This window comes from Hypomesus nipponensis, chromosome 13 (genome assembly GCF_054491055.1).
Source record: "Hypomesus nipponensis isolate SF chromosome 13, ASM5449105v1, whole genome shotgun sequence".
NCBI classification, from domain to species: Eukaryota; Metazoa; Chordata; class Actinopteri; order Osmeriformes; family Osmeridae; genus Hypomesus; species Hypomesus nipponensis.
This window is the reverse complement of record NC_140373.1, coordinates 16833123-16855231: the sequence shown is the minus strand read 5'-3', so window position 1 is coordinate 16855231 and position 22109 is coordinate 16833123. Positions and strand designations below refer to the sequence as shown.

The 22109-nt window shown below is 42.8% G+C and overlaps 1 protein-coding gene across 1 annotated transcript; it reads right to left on the bottom strand.

Annotated features, from left to right (window-relative positions):
• Positions 1-4111: 4111 nt before the first annotated feature.
• Positions 4112-5840, bottom strand: foxi1 (forkhead box i1). The gene is made up of 2 exons (XM_084671106.1): positions 5217-5840; positions 4112-5063 (listed from the first exon to the last, which is right to left on the bottom strand). Exons 1-2 carry the CDS (start codon positions 5809-5811, stop codon positions 4507-4509), a joined length of 1152 nt encoding a protein of 383 aa, XP_084527232.1. The 5' UTR covers positions 5812-5840; the 3' UTR covers positions 4112-4506.
• Positions 5841-22109: the final 16269 nt, after the last annotated feature.

The following is a 22109-nucleotide window of genomic DNA, read 5'->3' as shown; positions in this document are numbered from 1 at the left end:
CGTTACCAAAAGCCTGAGCCCTGAAATGTGAAGGGTGCATTCCATGACACACACATACAATAGGCATGAAACAAACGGATAGACAACATTGCTATGTATTCTAAATACGTAAAATACATTAAAACTTCTGCCATTTTCTCAGTTGCCTAAAGAGGAGCCAAGAGGTCAAAATGTGTGGTATTCAGCACACAGTATGGACAACATTAGGGCAACCCTACAGGGAGATATTACACGCTGTACAGTAGCACAGCTTTTTCATGTACTCCAGTGTTGATAGCCTGTCATCTGCTGAGATGGGACCTGTTCTGTATAAAATCATCCATATGGCCATTTGCCCATGTGGTGATCCCATGCCGTTATCGCCCCATAGATTACGCTTTTTATGGGCCCAGCATAGAGGATGATGAAACCAAACCAGGTCATGCCGATTGATAGACATTATCCTCAGCTATCATATGTACGCTTCATCTTTTTTTACAGTACTGTGAATGTCTCCGCCCTGGTCTAGCCAGCCAGTGGCTACCCTCGAGCTGTCATCGTAATGTAATCTTAAATATTTAACTTCCTCGAGAGATTGAGCTGTAATATAAGATTTGCCCCCGTAATTCCTGCTGACTGCTACAAACAGATGTGAAATTTCAGGGGAGATCTAGACTGTAATCACCTCTGTATGGTCCTGCTATCATCTTCTGTCTGGTCAGACACGCAATGCCTTTCCGACAAGATCACTTTTCATTCCACCCTTCAGATTTGTCTATGAAGAGATAGTATATGGGGTTCAGAAAAACTTACAGTGATTTACTAGACCCATTTTTAATTGCATTTTGCAGTCATATGTGCATACACTGACTTATTCGACTACCACTCCCAAATATAGAAACATACTGTATAATGTTTAATTATGAATATAACTACAAAGCGGTGACCTTAAATCAATATAGCACAACTTTAAAGGACCCACATCTATTTTATATATGGAGTCAGGTCTGGCCTGTTTTGGGCCATTTTGATCATTATCAGGCCAAGGGATCTTCTAATGGCAGTTGAAGTTTCACACCTTGTCGAGTGCAACATTATACACCAGTGATTCATCACTCAAGATCATGTCAGTCACTGCATCCCTCCCACCACCACCAATCTCCCCAGCCCCCAAGGTCCCATGCCGTAGGCCCAAGGTCCAGTAGACTAACCCTACCTCGCAGTTCAGGAGGCTATATGATCTGTAAGAACATTGTAAAGGAGCTAAGGCTGCACAACGGACAGAACATCCATCACATTGCATGGTTAGATAGATAGATAGATAGATAGATAGATAGATAGATAGATAGATAGATGGATAGATAGATAGATAGATAGATAGATAGATAGATAGATAGATAGATAGATAGATAGATAGATGGATGGATGGATGGATAGATAGATAGATAGATAGATAGATGGATCGATGGATGGACGGATGATGGATGGAGAGAGAGAGACAACTTGATTGGGCCGAAATGAGAAATTAAATACCTTAAATTAATACAGCCTCAATGTATAAAGCACTGTTTGCATTATTTTAGTTTTGCATTACGCACATTGTCTAAATGTACCACAAAAATATGATAATAATTATGATAAAATTATGATAACAAGATTGTTATTCCTAAAAAAAAAATATATATGTTTGCCACCTACTCTGTGGTTTGAAAGTGATTCGTTCCTTTATTAAATCTGTTTGTTCTGACAGTCTGGAAGTGTATTTGAGGAAGCAACACTTCCCCAACACCAGTGACAATACTCCCCACTCCCCAGGGACAGATCAGGTGACCTGGGGGAAACTTGCTACTTTGCCTTCCATTTGAGGAAATGGGATTGGAATCATCTATTCCATATTCGGACAATGTGAGCCTCCGTGCCATTTTAGGGTGCCCAGGTGAGCTTGAAACCCTTCATTATGATCTTATCCTTTGGCCTCTGTGAGGACTGGGCCCACCCTTTTGGAGGGGTTCTGTAGGTGAGCCCTGTTGCCTGGGGCCAGGGCCCCAGGAGCAGACAGCAGGCATGGGAGTGCAAGGCTGGCCTGACTGATGTTCATCCAGGGCCAGGTAGATGTGCCCCACAGGCAGAAGACCTTGGAGCGATTCGACTCTGAGATGGCTTAAATTAATCACTGTTTGGGAACATGTAGGAAAATCACAAGGCAATAAGTTAAAATGGTAATAAAGAACATTATTTAGCACTTCTTACTTCAAATTATAATAATGTAATATAACGTTTTATATGTAAAATAATATATAATAATGCTCATTACTCACAATTAAAGCGTTGTTTATAAATATGGATCCACATATTAATTCACTTCCATTATATGAATAAGCTTAAATATATATCTATATATTATTTTTTTTATATAGAGTTCTGGGATTAAATATAAGAACATTATTTTAAGTGATAATATTAATTCTGATACTTGAATGTGTCTTAGATTTTTCAATAAATGCCTCTAATAAACGTGTAAGTGGTGAGAGAATTTCAATAGAAAACTTGTTGCTGTGAGAACCTTATTCTGGAAGACAAAAATTCTCTTTGTTAGATCAATGCATGTGCTTTACAGATAATCAGAACAAAGTGCGGTCTGAATGAGATAATTTGTTCCCATATCTGAGGTCACAATATTTTCATTCGAGCGCAGGAGGGGATCCCTGCTATTGCCAGGGCCTATTGTGTCGCAGCCACGGGCACGAAAGTCTTGTCAATGTTGCTTTATTCCAGACAACAGAGTGCCAGAGTGCATTCAATTATGAACCAATTAAGAGGTGTTTCCTTTTATTTACTTGCTTTGATTCCATGTGTACAGCATATTGTTTCAAAATACGACATCAGAAGGTTGTTAAATCGCTTGAGAATCTCTTTTGGGAGAGCTCTATTATCATTTTCATTAGCATCAGAGCAGGAAACAAATTTTCTCTTGTCTTGTCCCTAGGACAACCGTACACACAACAAAGGCACGTTACATGCTAGTTTGCACTCACATGAATCGTCCACCGGATGCTCTTCAAGAATGAAGCAAAACGAAATCGAATTAGGCTATCGGACACACTCACACGATATGAGAAAATAAAATTCCCACAGTTATTGGCCGGTGACAAAACTTCAGATTCACGGAAGACAATTGTAACAGTTGGGCTCTATTCAAATGAGCTATGTAACCTCGACCGTAAAGCAGACCGTTTTCATTTCCATTAAAAGGTTTAAAGTGTAGGGTTGTGTAAATTATACATATAAATATAGGTATGTATATTTAAAAATATTAAAATCAAGTCTGTACTAGGGTAAAATAAAGCTGTGATGGCTTGTTGAATTCGGGTCCATTCAATTTGACAAACGGAAAATGTCACATCTCATAGGTTACTGTTTATGCAAGTGTGGAAATTCTGTTTAATCAATGGCCTGGTTTAAGAAACCAACGCAAAAGCTAATGAAAGGCCTATGTTTATTCAGATCAATTACATTTAGACAAAACTAAATCTGACAGAAAGATGGTGGGGGGAGAAGGGTGGTGAACGCGCAGTCTGGGATTATTTTTAACGCTTTAACTTTAAGATTGTAAAATCTTAAATTCATAATTTAACTTTAAGATGTTATTGTTATTGTTCAATGGCACAAATGTGTTAGCCTATATATCATCTTTTATGGAACAAGAAAGTGCATTAAAGCCCTTTAAACACTAACAATGAAATCAAATTAACCAAAGCAATAAGGTTGGTGGGTGCGTTTTTGTGGAAAACCTTTATACTAAACGAAAAACAATGGGCCTATATTGACATGTTTTGTCATCCTTAGACAGTAGGCCTTGCTTGGTTTGATAAGAAAGATGTTTGACAAGAAAATGTTTCTTTTTATAAAAGCAGAAATGCCTAATTAACACAATCGTAACCACATCATACCTTATCGCATATAAAATTAAATAAAATGTGCCTACAAAATCAAAATGACTGGTTTTCATGCTAATTTTGAAAGTAACCTAATTTGACGCTCGTTAAATAAATAAGCCCATACACAACATGTGGATGTGAATCACAGAGAATGTTTGTTGTTCGTCTAAACATGACACAAATATAAATGGCTTCAGATACATTTATTCAAATAATGACAATGGGTTTAAATAAAATACACACATAATAGGTCTACATGCAGTGACCTAAAACGTTTTACACGTTCAAATACATTCCTGTACAAAATGTTGTCTCCTGTTCAATGTCAGTCTCGTCAGAGGCAAGGTTTAACCATGCAGCTACATATAGACCTAATGGGCAAAAATACATTTGCGCACAGATGAGCTGTTCAGTAGCCTGTTCATTTGTGCATACATTTAGCTGAACGTCATTCTATTAGGCCTATATTAAACGGTAAAGATATTAACTTTGGCAAGTGAAGTACGGCTATACAGCTTGCATTGTTGTTCCATGAGTTTACACAATATGCTATATGTTAACAGATTAAACCAACATCAGAAACGCACGGTTACACTTCTGTTCCTTCTCGGCTGTATATCAAATTATTAACACTGAAATGATTAGAAATAGGGTTGCCCAAGCCTGCACTGTTGTGTACAGGTGCGTAGTAGTTCATTCTGTTCGAGGTGAGGTGCGTGCTATCAGAGTTCAATGAAGTGTTTTGAGTGGGTGAGTACGAGCCAAGTCCAGACATGTTCTCTCTTTGTGACAAATCTCCAAGATGTACAGAACCGAAATCTCTCCCTCTGATGCCGTTGTTGCTCCCAGCCAGCATAGAGTTCATGTTTGATACGAAGTTGTTGTAACAGGGGCTGTGTTCAACCGATGGAGGTGGAGAAGATTTCGAATCGGTGGAAGCGGGAGAATTCTGCAAACTTGTCGGGGATGAGCTAAGGATGCTGGCGGTGTCGGAGAGTTTCAGCGCGGTGTCTTCACTCTTCACCGCTGCTGGCAGAGTCCCTGTGTCTCCGTTCATGTCAGCTCGCCTCTTTCTTTTCCTCCTGAAGTTACCGTTGTCAAACATTTTCTCACAGTTTGGGTCCAATGTCCAGTAGTTCCCCTTACCTATAAACAATTAGCACATACATATTTGTCAATAAAATGATTTTTATTTTTGTCAGCCAGGGTTGAGACAGATTAATCTGATTAATACATCCAAAATCAGTGCTTAAACGTCTTTAATAATCTAGAACTTCCAATAATTAGACGAAAACTTACCGGGATCATCCTCGTCCCTCGCCACTTTCTTGAAGCAGTCATTCAGTGACAAATTGTGGCGGATCGAGTTTTGCCAACCAGCTTTGCTTTTCTTGTAAAAAGGAAAGTTTTCAGCCACATACTGATAGATTTGGCTCAGTGTCAATTTCTTATCTTGGGCATTCTGAATTGCCATCGCTATCAGAGCAGAGTAGGAGTATGGAGGTCTGACCATCTTGAACAGTTCTTGCTGGCTGGAAATAGAAAGCCATCCGAGGTCAGCACTACCAAAACCCGTGGGCGGCGGCAGGAATTGCCTTTGGTTCGCTCCGTATCCAGACTGTATGTAGGACGTCCCATTCGTTCCTGTGAGGTAAGGAGACGAGTTGATACCGGGGCCGTTCAGCCACAGGTATGGGTTTGTGGTCGGGGAGGTGTACTCCCCGAGACCGTAGCTTGGAGCATGCGCCGGAGGCCTTTGCGGGTGGTGATGTAAATTCTGCTGGTACATACCAAAGTTGTCACAGTACACTGCCATGTCCAGAAGCTCTTGAGCGCTATGGTGCTGTATAGGGCTGGCTTGAGGGTTGGATGTCTGATGTCCAAAAGCGTTCATAATCCGTCCTAATCAGTGACCAATAAACCGCGCTCTGACTTTCTTCAAACATGAAGAAACTACGATTCCCAGTGTCTGTCTCCGTCAGTGTCTCCTTGAGGACTGAGCTCACACCCGGGGAGGAGTAGCCTATTTATGTGGTTCACCCATAGCGAAACAGGTATAGCCCATTGAGTGAATTTTTGGGTGACACCCCCTTCACTGTCACGCTTCTCTCGAATGGTCTTGACCAAATCTCCGGGGCAATGGGCACCGATACTGCCTAGATAGGCTACTGAAGGCAGAGGTTTAATTATTAAACATTAGATTAGGTATTTTTGTCTAAACCACGTACATTTAGGTATTATCCACTGTTGTGCACTGATTTTACATCTTTAAGCAAACGTTAAAAAGTACTTTTTGAATTTGCATCCAAAAGTAGGCTACATCGGGCTGTTTTAATAAACCATTGAGTTATTTTATTTATATTTTGACAATATTTATACATTCATAGGCATTTTGGACGTTCTTTAATTTAGATTCATGGAAAGAAATAACCTGATGTACGGCATGGGTAGGCTCCCCGACTGATGGCCCACGTTTTACTTGCAGGACAATGTTCAATAAAAACAGAGCTGACCTGAGTGTGTTTATTAAATCCAACGAGTTTGTAGCCTAATAGTTATACCTCAACTGTTACATACAATATAGAAGTGAGATAGCAACCGTGAGAACCTGCTAAAATAGTGCGGAGCCGCGGAGGATTTCGTTATACGTTGTTGACATATCGTAGCCTAATATTTGCAGTTTGGCACGGGAAATGATTTACTTAAAATATATCTTAAATGTCTCAAACTTACCTCATTTGAAATGTACATATTTATTTTTGTCCAGGCTACACATCATTTGTCCAAAAATGATGTGTAGCCTACCAGCCAGCCGCCTTCTCAAGTCTTCCGGATTTAATGAAAAGGGTTATTCGTTAGAAATAGATGCCTACTTTATTATTCCATGTTTCTTAATTTTTAATACTTTCCACAAATAATAATAATTGAAATGATCTACTGAAGACCAATTAAATTAAATTAGCTTTATTAATTAAATATTCAATTAAATATTAATGGAATCATTCTTAGCCTACACAACATGTTGACATGTCTCTAAGAAACACTGGCGCCTATAATACTCCTTCAAGCCTGTTGAGAACAAGTATCAAGTTTTTCGCATAAGACGGTTGTTTTGAGTGAATGAATTACATGTTGTCTGGCATTTGAAATACTTACTGTAATTCATACAGGTTCTTGTTTAAAATCCCAATCTTGCCTTTCCAGTGCTGCCCCCTTCTGGACAAGCAATGACCACCGAAATTGACCGAAACTCCCGTAAGATCATCGATACTGTAACGATGCTTTAAATGGAGTCTCAATTTAGGGCTCATTCTCATATAACAGATAATGCACACTTGCACTTTAAGGTGAGAAGAAACTGCATAGATACCCATACAAGTATAAAATGTAACTTTCAATAGATGCTTTGTTTTTTTTGGTAAAGATTAATTTGACCAAACATTGGGAAGATATGTAAGTCTATGTTCCAGACTGAGCCATGTGGAGGGTGAAAGTGTATTACTTGCGGTCCGTTTCCAGACATGAACCAGAGGTGGACTCTGCAGGTTGCTGGATGAGGGGGAAGTAACACAATCACCAAGCATTTGTCTACATGGAATTAATCAGCAGAACATTCCTCGTCTCCATGACCTGGTTGTAATTGTTTGGCTTTGAGGTGTTGTCCGGACCACAGACTGGAGCTGGAGCTGTGAAGTAGTGTCTGTCTGCAGGGCCATGCTGAGGGGAAGTGGCATTTAACCCCCCTTCAAACAACCACCCCCCACCCACCCCCAATAAGCACAATCTGTTTGGTGTTGGACACAGAAAGCTAATTACTGCTGAGTACAGAATTTAATACAATACTGGGTCAACCCCTGACCAATGGGCTATAACAGTTTTATTGCTGTGCTATGATGATGGGTTAAATTCCATCGCTTTGATTTGTGCTGCCAAGCTCACTTTGGTGAAAATGACCAATGTACCAATCCTTGACTTCAGTGATATCATATACAGAACTGCTTCAATCTCCCTACTGAGGAAAGTGGACGTGGTCTACCACAACGCCATCCGTTTTGTTACCGGAGACCCATATAATACCCACCACTGCAACCTCTATACATTAATTGGCTGGCCCTCATTACACATTTGGTGCCTATCTCACTGGTACCAACAAATTTGTAAGTGTATGTTAGCCAAAGCACCTCTGTATTCTACGCTCCCTGCTTACTTCTGCTTTACCAACACGTATCCTGGGTCAAGCAGGTACATCTTTCTGGTCACCCCAAAAGACCTTACCTCCTTTGGCCGCCACTCCTTCCAGTCCTCAGCTGCCAATGACTTGAAAAAATTACAAAAAAAATGAAATTGGAGAACCTTAGTCCTCTTCATTCTTTAAAAAAACGTCTGTCAGAGCAACTGACCGTTCATTGTCCGTGTTAGCTCTCCTCCATCATACATAGCTTTTTTAGATAAGAACAGGGGGCTGCACGGTGGTTGAAGTGGGAATCATGTTGTCAGTCGTCTCTTCATCCTGTTTCCACCTGAGCTCCCAGGTCACAAGAGCTTTGTTTGGGGGAGGGGGGGGGGCAGTCAGTCCTCCTGGGGTCAGGTCAACAGGCAGGATGGTGGGGGGGAAAGAGGCTGTGGAGCTTTGTCTCTGAGGCCACTACGAACTCAAAGCACAGAAATAAAGATTCTCCAGTGCAGTCATTTCACAGTGTGTGACCTGAAGGTAGAAGTGGTGTGTGTATGTGTGTGTGTGTGTGTGTGTGGGGGGGGGGGAGGGTTACATGCAAGATTAAAATCAATATCTAATGAGGTCACTGTCAGGTAAGACCTAAACAAGCAGAGATGATTGGCTTTGTCCCAATGAAAAGCTTTATTAATATCTATTAATTAAATGCTTCTAATTTCTTACTTCACAGTAATCCACAGACAATTGATAGTTCTTAAAGACAACCGTCTTTGGAGACCAAAAGTAAAGTTACTTATTAATTTATTATGTGCTGAAGCTTGTCCTGGACACTTGAGCTAAGTCTCCCTCTAGTGGATGTGGGATGCTGTGAAGACCTTTTCAAATAATGAATACTGAAGCCATTTCTTATGCAGGATTATAGGGGCCAAAACAAAATAAATAAATATTTGAATGGTTAAATACTTGAATAAATAAATAATTATATAATCCAAAGCTTAAATAAATGACTAATTATAAAATTGAATGCCTAATTGACATACAAAATGTATACATTACAAATTAAATGAGACACTAAATATAGAAATGTTACATGTATTTGTGTGTATATATATATATATATAGCTTTCGGTTTTCATGTGTTCACATTTATTTATTCATCCTTTAATTCATCCACGGTTTAACTTGTTGCAGCAAAATTAATCTTTTGTCCCCCCACAAAGGTCAGGGGGCGGGTTAAAGCCTCTGAACAGTATTACACACCAGGCTGGCTCAACCAGTCAATCAAGCTCTCTTCGATCCAGAGGGATGTAAGTGACAACGGACAAGGGTGTTTTGTCCCTTGGGAATTACCGTAGGCTTGATGCTGAAAGCATTACGTGAAATCAGTGAGGGATGTCAAGAAGAGCAGTGGTAAAATACAAGTTATGAAAAGAGACAGCATCCGTGTCTTATTGTCCACACGATCATGTACAATGATCTAAAACAGTCGTTCTCAAAGTGTGGTCTGTGGACCACTGGTGGTCTGCCAGTATTATTGCAATATTTCTAACATACAACTCAGAACAAAGAAAACACAGTCAGTAGTAGCCTATTGAAATGGCCTACACACGGTCCTCATTCTGACATCGCAACCTCTGCATGGGTTGTACCAGAGCCTCTCTGGTTGTTCCATGTAAGGGAGTTCTCCCCTCCCAAATAGAGTTGGTTGGGTCCATAGCCCGTCTTTTCTAAAAAGTTTTCTCAGATAGACTACCAATTGCTGGGCCAGTCGGCCCAACCGTAACGATACGTGTCAGGGAGGATGGATAATTCCTCTTTCAAGTAATTAACCCCGTTCAAGTGTTGAGCTTTAAATTAGCTGCACTGTCTGTAGAGACTTGAGACAAAGCCACTTTTTTGTTCTAAAACCGGACCATAAGTGTCTTCAATATATAAGCCACACAAGCACAAGAAAATTGTCAAATTGCAGTACAAGCCGCAGCTTATTTTCTGAAAATTACAGTAGACTGACCCTGGCAGGAATGAAAAAGGATACAGGCAAGTGAGAAACAAACCGGCCAACATTGGTGCAACAGTAGGACAAAACTAGGCAGTTGGCAACAGACAATAATGACAAACCATGGGGATGAATAGGACAACAAATACTTGCTGTCTACTCTGCTCCTTGCGACTCTACTCTGCTCCTTGCTGCTCTACTCTGCTTTGTGCTGCTCTACTCTGTTCTGTGTGAAGTGAAATACAAAATAGTAATCAAGTTAATTCCTTGTCTGTGCAAACTTTCATGGCGATTAAAACCCCTTTCTGATGCTGAAGAAAATCATTCTTAATGATGCGAGGAGTCTATGCTGTTAAAATAACCCTTCTCAAATGCTCTGGACATAGCTCCTTATCTTGACTCTACTATTTTCAGTACAGTTGAACTGAAGCTGCAGTATTGTTCTCTCAACTAGTCTGCAGACCAGGTCAGCATGTGCAGTCCATGACCTGCGGCATCTGTTATAGGGCTCCCCCCGGAGGAGGCATGAGGGTGCTGCCATCAGAATGAGAAGCTTTGGCTCATCACTGTTCAGAATAAATTGACTTCCGTCAAAATCCCCCAAAACGATTGCTAATATCTATGCCTAGCTATCTATTTCCCAAGCACTTGGCACATCAACTCACATTGTAAACACTCTGCCACTGGCTGAAAATTGTATACACTTTTACACCTGATTGTTTACACCCCAGTATGTAACAGGACGGTATCCTCAGGAGGGAAGGTCCTCACTTTGTTTTTGGTTATCAGTTAGTAGATATTATGGAACAAGCATCCCGTGAAAAAAATGATACAAATGTGAAAGTTGAGTTGTGAGTTATGATTTGTAAAAAGCCTCAAAAGAAAGGATATTCAGATGACCACCACAAACCTAACGATGTTCCAAAAGGTTTATTCCAGTAAATTTAGTAGACACTCTTATCCAGAGCGACTTACAGTAAGTACAGGGACGTTGCCCCGAGGCAAATAGAGTGAAGTGCCTTGCCCAAGGACACAACGTCATTTAGCACAGCCGGGAATCAAACTGGCAACCTTCAGATTACTAGCCCAATTCCCTAACTGCTCAGCCATCTGACTCCCAGTACATGCTATTCTATCAATCTTGTAACAGCAATGTTGTGAGTAGGCTATTTGAAACATCATACATCACAAAACATCTTGTTTGTGCATTTTTTAGTTAGTGTTTCGGTGGTCCTGTGAATTAATTTACCTTTTGAGGCTTTTCAGAATCAAAACTTAAGCTTGTTGCTTCATATAGAGCCACTTTCCAGTTTTAAACCAGAACATTACAGAGCTAAAACAGCTAAACCCCAAGGGTACAAAATGATAACTTTTTCTGAAGGTCCTGCTGCAAATAATAGCACAACATTTAAACAACACTTTTAGAATCCTTCAAAATAAATATACTAATACAGCTATGAAAGAATAATGTGTTTACAGGACAGAAATTATGGAGGATTCTAGGGGCCAAAACTTTAAATACATAATAATTGAATGGCAAAATACTTGAATAAATAAATAATTATATAATAAAATTAATAAAATGATACACTAAATATATACATGTTACATGTACTTGTGTGTGTATATATATATATATATATATATATATATATATATATATATATATATATATATATATTGATTTACATTTTCATTTGTTCACATTTATTTATACGTTAATTTATCCACAGTGTATCCACGGTGTTTGATGTAGCAAAATAAATCTTTCGTCACCCGTCACCAAGTCAGGGGGCGGGTTAAAGCCTCTGATTGGTGGTTCAACTTGTATCGACTGATTTTGACTAATTCAAAATGGCAGCACCTAGTGAAGATTCAATGAATGAAATATTGCATGCTAAAGAGTAGACGCCGCATCGACCGCTAATGCCTACTAGCGCTGACAAGCCGTGGGGCCGCCATCTTGGAACGGGAAACCGCTCCACTCAGTGTAATCTGTTTGGCTGGGGCAAAGAGCTGTCAAGCGCATTTAATTAATCATACCGTACTGATTTTCACGCGGTTTGCTTTGCAGCAAAGGTCATACATGTTACAGAACATAGTTATTCTTTTAACAAAATGCAACCAATAGTATGGTAATGTTAAATCTTACTTGTGAAAAGTAATCCCCTGAGCCCTGTTTGCGATTGTTTGCCGATTTGAGCAGGAATATGCTGGCACCTTGTTTATTCTGATGCTACGCAACTAGGAATTTGCCATGTCCAAGATGGCAGCCGCATTTCTCGCGCCCAGCTGCCAATGCGGCGTCTACTCTTTATTATGTCTATCTATGGCTACAGTGGTCGAAACGTTGGCCGTAGCTGAAGAGATGGAGGCAACTGCCAATTTTTTTTTATTTTTTTTTACATCATATTGAGAGCTTCGCCGAAATAGTAGCAATTATATTGTATTTACTACTTAATATCGGATCGATACCAAATTTTTCAGTATCGCACAACCCTTATAGAAAGGTCTGCTATAGTTGGCTATCCTCAGGATTTGCAAGCCAGCTAACCGTATACTATAGGCCTAACCCCGACCACAAAAAAATGTGGTCGGGAAGTTGGGTCTGGGGTCGCTCGGTTGGGGAAAACGATGTCAGAACAAGAGCTGTTCGGACCAATCAAATTGTCAGGGCGGGCTTTATATGATGATGGACAGATCATAAACAGTAACGTAATCAATCACATCACCAATGAGCCCTTGGGTTGAATTTGTTTTCAACAAACATGGCTGCCGCTGGAGAGCTGAGATATGGGATGTTTATCAATCCACGTTTTTTTCCGTTCTTGCGTTCTTGCGAACTCGTTTGACGTAATCTTTCATTGCCCAAGTATGGTTCCAATCCAAAGAACACAAGTCACCAAGAACGCCAAAAATACCCGGAAACGTTCCTGATCCGCCCCTTTTATCGAGGATGCATCGGATGGTGACTTGACCAGCGAGAACACTTCTGATTTCCCAGAAGTCCTTGCGGACTTGTAAGACCATTCTCGCAAGGACGCTTGCAAGAACGTTCTTCAAAAGAATGTACTGTAATTGCGTTCTCAGCATTCTTCGGATTGATAAACAGCCATGTAGATTCTGCCATCGAGTCTGTTTTAGAAGACATTGACAGCGCATTAATTTTGAAAGAGGAACAGAGAAACGCAATCAAGGCATTATCGATCGAAAATATGTTTCTGCCATCCTTCCTACGGTGTTCTTCACATACTACGTTGTTCTGATTGTTTGTAGGTCTATCTAATTGAGCGAAGAGGCATTTTTTGTCCGGGTTCGGTTGAAATGCCCCATACTCACAGCCCAACGAAGCAGTATCAGACTCTTAGTTTGACTAGAATTATGAGTATGACAACCTCAGGCTAATCCACAACCGAAGTGTGCCCTTACAAAAAAGAAGTATACTTCAAGTTTATTTTGTAAGTATACTTAGTATAAAAAGTATACTATTATCATGTTACTTAAAGTATACTAGCAGTGTACTTATTTATATACTATTTTTGTACTAAGTAAACTGAATTGGCCCATTTTTTAGGTCATTTAGTACACTTTAAAGTACACTTATAGTGTATTTCAAGGTTTACTTTTGAATACTGTAAAGTAGCCTGTGTAGTGCACTTTCAGTTCATAAAGTATACTTCCTAAAGAGCCTCAAAGTATACTTTGCAATATTTTCAAGTGCACTTTCAATTAATGTAAGTACCTCAAAAGTAAACTTAATAAATTTAATTTCACTATGACTTACTAATAAATTAAAAGGTTTAGGGGACCCTCAGACGCCTCAGATCAGATCTTGCGTCACATGGCGAGAACAGGGGCCCTCACAAAGTCACACTGCAGCTTTTGGAGGAAACTACTTGCTGCAGAGGTATAATACATTGTTGAATTCAGCTCTTCTAATGAAACGTAACAGTTATTTATCTAATGGTTACAATGGTAAACCCGCACAACAATGGCAATTACCACACAACAAAACACTACATTCTAAGCAGACACAATTAAAAAACAAAATTCATGAAGTTACATTTTTATTTCGAACAAACGGCAAACTTGTCAGCAATTTTTTACACTGTTTACCGCCTTGCATCATGGGAATTGACTAGCCAATGAGCCACACTATCTTCATTGTTTCACGTTGTTATTTTGTTCTTCAGTCAGTTTGACAGTATAACCTTCAAATTCTCAAGTTGCTTTTTTTTTTTTTTTCATTAATACTCCAATTGCATTTGATAATCCACCTTGTACAATCCAACTCAAATTTTAAATAAAAATTCAGCGCTTCCTCACCATCAGATTGTCAACTACGGGAGTTCAGGAGGGGGAGTTTCCCTGACTGCATGGAATACAGGATAACATCACATATCCTACCTTTATATAACTGCAGAACACAGTGTATAACTAAATATATTTATTTAATACTGTGCAAATATCCTCATATGTCAAAAACTGGAAATACAGTTGTTAAGCTACCGTGCAATCGCTACACTCTACGTCCTCGTTATCAGTCCAGACTTTAATAGATTACTGTTCATAACAAAACGCTTTTGTTTGTTTTCAAATTGTATCTCGACTGGCATTATACTGGCACAGTTGACGCCACTCGCACAGTTTTTTTTTATTGGTGATCTACCGGCCACCAAATTTACGGAGTTGTCGGGCCCCACCAATAGGCTAACAGTGTCTGAGAAGTTGTCATGCGCTATGATTCAACGTAAAGAACAATCGTATGCCAGGGTCATGATGAGATACTAGATTAGCATTCATGAGGTGCTTTGCATTGACTATTTATGGATAAAAATGGGCATGTTCAGGGCGGGGTACAATGCTGATTCACGTACGCACACTCGTGGGTAATCTATGATTTATAAAGGGAACATTGCGTACAGGTGTGCGTACGCACGGTTTTATAAATCTGAATTTTTGTGTGCGTACGCCATTTTATATGGAAGCAAGTCGTGACCAAAATTCAAATGAAAATGCATTTCCAGAAATGCATTTTCATTTTAAGAATGGCTGCATTATTTGACTGAAATTAGTAATCAATCAACCTATTTGCATTTTAATTTTCTTCTTTAAGACTGCTCATTCTTTCACTTAATTAAAATGAAAACGAAAAATACATTTGAAATTTAATTTTCAAAATATGCCCCAGCAAATACATACCAAAATTCAATTTGAAATGTAAAATTTGAAAATGAAAAAGCATTTCCAGAAAAGCGTTTTCATTTTAAGAATGTGGCTGCATTATTTGACTCATAAATGAAATTAGTAATCAATCATCCTATTTGCATTTGCATTTTCTTCTTCAAGACTGCACATTTTATGCCATAATCAAAAAGAAAAGCGTACATTGCATTTTCATTTTCGTGTTCTGCCCGCAAAGAACAAGCCTGACTCTGCCCTCCCACGTACTTCCTCTCAATTTGGATTTTGTTTCTGTATTAGGTCTGGGAGCTTGACTTTGAAGTCGGTTTTCAGAAACACATTTTTTGTAGGTCCAATCAGCGAACAGAGGGAGTGGCTGAGAACGATGACGTTAATGGCGTGCACTAGTTTGAGTAGTTCAGTAATGGCGGCGGAGAAAGATGCGAGCGAAGTTATTCTGAGGTTGTGGCAATGCTGCCGAATATCCATAAGTTAAAGCCGGAGCAAGAACACTCCTTGCTGAGTTTTGTAGGTGGCCATGATGTTGTAGCCCTCCTCCCCCACGGGGTTTGGAAAAAGTTTGATTTTCCAGCTACGCCAGCTAGCTCCGTTACAGTAGAGGTGAAGGAGTTGGCTAAGATGAACGCTTGCGATTGATTATAGCAGATCAGAGTGGCTCTGGGCAGATCCAATAGTTTTAAACTTCAACAGAGGACCCGCCTCCAAGGAAGTTAACGCTTGTCAATGGGGCGATCCCAGACCCTCTGTACAAATGAAATGTACGAGGGTCTGGTTAGGACCAGGCTAGCAAAGAACTGCCCACAATTCGAAAATGAAAATGCATTCTGAGCGTTGCAGCAGAGTGACGTCAGTAGCCGCTGTTCTTCAGCTCCCTGCTGACCCAGCTACCCATCTTGTTCGGTAGGGGGCGGTGGCATACGCCGAACAGCTCCGCTATTTCCTTTATTTTTAAACCATTTAATAAATAACTTTCAATGGACTCGAACTGGATGTTGATGGTTGGTCGTTTGAGGCTCCACAGTCTCAAACTATGGCAACCTCATTAATGTGTAAATCTGTGACGGCAGAGTATGCAGCCAAGCTCTCTATGACTTGTTCTACTCGGTCACGGGCATCAGACTCAGATATATTATTAGTTTCTACCTGCTCAGCTAATTCTAACAGTGTTTGCACAATTTGAAGAAGCACCATGATCAAATAGGATGATTGATTACTAATTTCATTTGAGTCAAATAATGCAGCCACATTCTTAAAATGAAAATGCATTTCCATCCATCCATCCATCATCTACCGCTTGTCCGGGGATCGGGTCGCGGGGGCAGCGACCTAAGCAGGGAGGCCCAGACTTCCCTCTCCCCGGCCACTTCCACCAGCTCTTCCTGGGGGACCCCGAGGCGTTCCCAGGCCAGCCGAGAGACATAGTCCCTCCAGCATGTCCTGGGTCTTCCCCGGGGCCTCTTCCCAGTGGGACGTGCCCGGAACCACTCACCAGGGAGGTGTCCAGGAGGCATCCTAATCAGATGCCCGAGCCACTTCAGCTGGCTCCTCTCGACGCGGAGGAGCAGCGGTTCTACTCTGAGCCCCTACCGGATGACCGAGCTTCTCACCCTATCTCTAAGGGAGAGCCTGGACACCCTGCGGAGAAAGCTCATTTTGGACGCTTGTATTCGCGATCTCGTTCTTTCGGTCACTACCCATAGTTCGTGACCATAGGTGAGGGTAGGAACGTAGATCGACTGGTAAATAGAGAGCTTCGCCTTTTGACTCAGCTCCTTCTTCACCACGACAGACCAATGCAGAGCCCGCATCACTGCGGACGCCGCACCGATCCGCCTGTCGACCTCACGCTCCATTCTTCCCTCACTCGTGAACAAGACCCCGAGATACTTGAACTCCTCCGCTTGGTTCAGGATCTCCTCCCCGACCCGGAGATGGCACTCCACCCTTTTCCGGTCGATTACCATGGCCTCAGATTTGGAGGTGCTGATTCGCATCCCAGCCGCTTCACATTCGGTTGCAAACCGCTCCAGTGAGAGCTGAAGGTCACGGCCCGATGAAGCCAACAGGACCACATCATCTGCAAAAAGCAGCGACCCGAGCCTGAGGTCACCAAACCGGACCCCCTCAACACCCTGGCTGCGCCTAGAAATTCTGTCCATATAAGTAATGAACAGAATCGGTGACATAGGGCAGCCCTGGCGGAGTCCAACCCTCACCGGAAACAAGTTCGACTTACTACCGGCAATGCGGACCAAACTCTGGACACGGTCGAACGCCTTTTCCAAATCCACAAAACATGTGTAGACTGGTTGGGCGAACTCCCATGTACCCTCCAGGACTCCGCGGAGGGTAAAGAGCTGGTCCACTGTTCCACGGCCAGGACGAAAACCACATTGCTCCTCCTGAATCCGAGGTTCGACAATCCGACGGCCCCTCCTCTCCAGGACCCCTGAATAGACTTTCCCAGGTAGGCTGAGGAGTGTGATCCCCCTAAAGTTGGAGCACACCCTCCGGTCCCCCTTTTTAAAGAGGGGAACCACCACCCCGGTCTGCCAGTCCAGAGGCACTGTCCCCAATGTCCATGCGATGTTGCAGAGTCGTGTCAGCCAAGACAGCCCTACAACATCCAGAGCCTTAAGGAACTCCGGGCGGACCTCATCCACCCCAGGGGCCCTGCCACAGCGGAGCTTTTTAACCACCTCGGCGACCTCAGCCCCAGAGATAGAAGGGCCCTCCCCCGATGTCCCCAGACTCTGCCTCCACGTCGGAAAGCGTGTTGGTGGAATTAAGGAGGTCTTCGAAGTATTCCTTCCACCGATCCAGGACGTCCCCTGTCGAGGTCAGAAGCGCACCATCCGCACAGTATACAGTGTTGACAGAGCACTGCTTCCCCCTCCTGAGCCGCCGGATGGTGGTCCAGAACCTTTTTGAAGCCGTTCGGAAGTCATTGTCCATGGCCTCGCCGAACTCCTCCCATGCCCGGGTTTTTGCCTCCGCGACCGCCAAAGCCGCATACCGCTTGGCCTGCCGGTACACATCAGCTGCCTCAGGAGTCCTACCAGCCAATAAGGTCCGATAGGCCTCCTTCTTCAGCTTGACGGCATCCCTCACCTCCGGAGTCCACCACCGGGTCTGAGGGTTACCGCCGCGACATGCACCGACCGCCTTGCAGCCGCAGCTCCGGTCAGCCGCTTCAACAATGGAGGCCCGGAACATGGCCCATTCGGACTCAATGTCCCCGGCTCCCCCCGAGACATGATCGAAGCTCTCCCGGAGGTGGGAGTTGAAGCTCCTTCTGACAGAGGGTTCCGCCAGCCGTTCCCAGCAGACCCTCACATTACGTTTGGGCCTGCCAGGCCTGACCGGCGTCTTCCCCCACCATCGAAGCCAACTCATCAGTTGACAGCTCCGCCCCTCCCTTCACCCGAGTGTCCAAGACATGCGGCCCCAAGTCCGACGACACGACTACAAAGTCGATCATTGAACTGAGACCTCGGGTGTCCTGGTGCCAGGTGCACATATGAACACCCTTATGCTTGAACATGGTGTTCGTTATGGACAAGCCGTGTCTAGCACAGAAGTCCAACAACAAGACACCACTCGGGTTCAGATCGGGGGGGCTGTTCCTCCCAATCACGCCCCTCCAGGTCTCACTGTCATTGCCCACATGAGCATTGAAGTCCCCCAGGAGGACAAGGGAATCCCCGGGAGGAGCGCTTTCCAGCACCCCCCCCAGAGACTCCAAAAAGGGTGGGTACTCTGAGCTGCCGTTTGGTGCATAAGCACAAACGACAGTGAGGACCCGTCCCCCCACCCGAAGGCGGAGGGAGGCTACCCTCTCGTCCACCGGGGTGAACCCCAATGTACAGGCGCCGAACCGAGGGGAAACAAGTATTCCCACCCCAGCTCGACGCCTCTCACCAAGGGCAACTCCAGAGTGGAAGAGAGTCCAGCCCCTCTCAAGGAGACTGGTTCCGGAGCCTATGCTGTGCGTCGAGGCGAGGCCGACTATATCTGGCTGGAAACTCTCTACCTCGCGCACCAGCTCAGGCTCCTTTCCCGCCAGCGAGGTGACATTCCACGTCCCTAAAGCTAGCTTCTGCAGCCGAGGATCGGACCGCCAAGGCCCCCGCCTTCGGCCGCCGCCCGTCTCACACTGCACCCGACCCCCATGACCCCTCCTGCGGATGGTGAGCCCACTGGAAGAGGGTCCTATGTTGTCTCTTCGGGCTGTGCCCGACCGGGCCCCATGGGAAAAGGCCCGGCCACCAGGCGCTCGCCATCGACCCCCACCCCCGGGCCTGGCTCCAGGGGGGGGCCCCGGTGACCCGCTTCCGGGCAGGGGCAACTGAGAACCATTTATGTTTCTCTTCATGGTTGGTTTTTTGAGCCACGCTTTGTCTGGTCTTTCACCTGGAACTTGTTTGCCTTGGGTGACCCTACCAGGGGCATAAAGCCCCCGACAACATAGCTTCCAGGATCACTAGGCCACGCAAACCCGTCCACCGCGGTAAGGTGGTGACTCAAGGAGGGGAAAAGGAGAAGTTTCTGGAAATGCTTTTTAATTTTTGTCACAATTTGCTTCCATAATTTTAGGCTTTTGGGCGTACGTACACTTTTACGCCATCGTTCTCAGACAAAAACTCAGACAAAACGTCCTCAAACAAAAAAACCTCTGTCATTTTCAGACCAAATGCTCTCAAACCAAACGCCATCGTTCTCATACCAAACGCCATCGTTCTCAGACAAAACGCTCTCAAACCAAAAGCCATCGTTCTCAGTTGTTTTCTGCCAGCTAGTTCACTCGTGTAACGTAAACCCATGTGTAGTCCTTCGGTTGCCATGGATTCTACAAACTCCACCACTAGCGTGTTCCTTTTAGGACATCCTCAGACTCAGACAAAACGACGTCAAACCAAACGGCATCAGAAAACCCTTGTGCACCGCGTGTTGATGACGTTTATGATTCTTTACCAAAGTTTGTTTGCAGTATATCCATGGCAACCGGAGGACTACACATGGGTTTACGTTACATGAGTGAACTAGCTTGCAGAAAACAACTATTTTGTATTAGCTATATCAAAAGTAAGTTTTATTGCTGTACCAGTTAACAGAAACAACACCATGGTATTCACTTTAAAAGCTGCTACTTAAGCTAATTCAGAAAGCTAGTCAGCAGCTCCCCCATCTAGCTAACTTTGATAACAAAAAATCTGACAAAGTTTAGTTTGAGAGCGTTTTGTCTGAGAACGATGGCGTTTGGTTTGAGAGCGTTTGGTCTGAGAACGATAGCGTTTGGTTTGAGAGCGTTTTGTCTGAGAACGATGGCGTTTGGTTTGAGAGCGTTTTGTCTGAGAACGATGGAGTTTGGTTTGAGAGCGTTTGGTCTGAGAATGATAGAGGTTTTTCTGACGGCGTTTAGTTTGAGGGCGTTTTGTCTGAGAATGACAGAGGTTTTTCTGAGACTGAAGCCGTTTGGTCTGAGACTTGACGCCTTTTCGTTTGAGTCTGAGGATGTCCTAAAATGAACGCCGTACCCCAGGCCCTTTACAAGGATGCTTTCAGTGCCAGTGGAGTACAAGCAGTAACACTGTTGACCAGACGAGGGCAGCATTGCTTTAGTGTTTATCTTATCAGAAATCCAATCATTATCAAACTGTATGTAAGTTTATTTCCAGGATCATTTTAAATACAGCACATTATCCTTCACTAACATGAGAGCGTTTGTACAGACTATTCTTTAAGCAATATTTGGTTTTATTGTGCTTGGGAACATATCCAAGGTTTATTTACTGATTTGATATATGAAACCTATTCCTATGTCTGTGATATCTACTGAATATTTTCAGGGCTGAAAAAGGTCAATGAGATACTTGTGAATTATAATGTCAGATGTCAACCCTGTTGTGTCCAATAATTAATCAAAACTTGCCATTTCATGTTTTGATTGTATGTAAAACAGGAGTTGGTCCCTGGTGCCTCTGAAGGATGTTTCAATTATTTGAATGAGAATGAAATTAAATCCATCTGCACTCTGGGTACGCCAGTTCTTCTAGTTACCCAACAGCTTGAATTCCAGAGTAACAAGGTTTTTATTTATTATTTGTTCCATAGTGTGTTCTAGTGATGGGCATTCCGGCTCTTTTTTGTGTGAGCCGGCTCGTTTGACTCAGCTCACTGAAAAGAGCCGGCTCTTTTGGCTCCCAAACGACTCTTAAAAAAATAAATGTTTTAACTATGACTTTGACTATGATAGGTGTGAAAACAATTCTAATTAACTTATTAAATGAAATCATGCTCTACCTTAACCACAATGTCTTTAAAAATGCATTTATTTGTTATGGCTCTCTGAGTTTCGATTACTCATCTGACTGTGTGTGTAAGTTGGCTCAGCCCTCCCTCATGCAGTATAATTGGTTGACACTGCGTGTTCGGCCTATATAATTCATTATTACATAATCATTTAATTTCGAAAGGCTATATTTGTAATCTATTAAAAAAAGAGTTGGCTCCTCGGATATGCAAGCTAGCTCCCAACGTTCGCCAACAAGAAATTCATTGGCGAACGACCCATCACTAGTGTGTTCTGTATCCTCACCATCTCAGTGTAATACCCTCTGATCAGAATGTCTCCTAGCAACACACCTCTGATTGCGTGGGAAGCACCAGCGGTTGATAATAGCCTTTTCCAATGTAGGTCACTGCTGTGCTGCATCAATGCGACTAAATATGAGATGACAAAAAGATGATGCTCCACTAAAGATTTGTACCAACGTTCTTGGGAGGTCCGTGGTTACAGGTCTAACCCATGGCATGG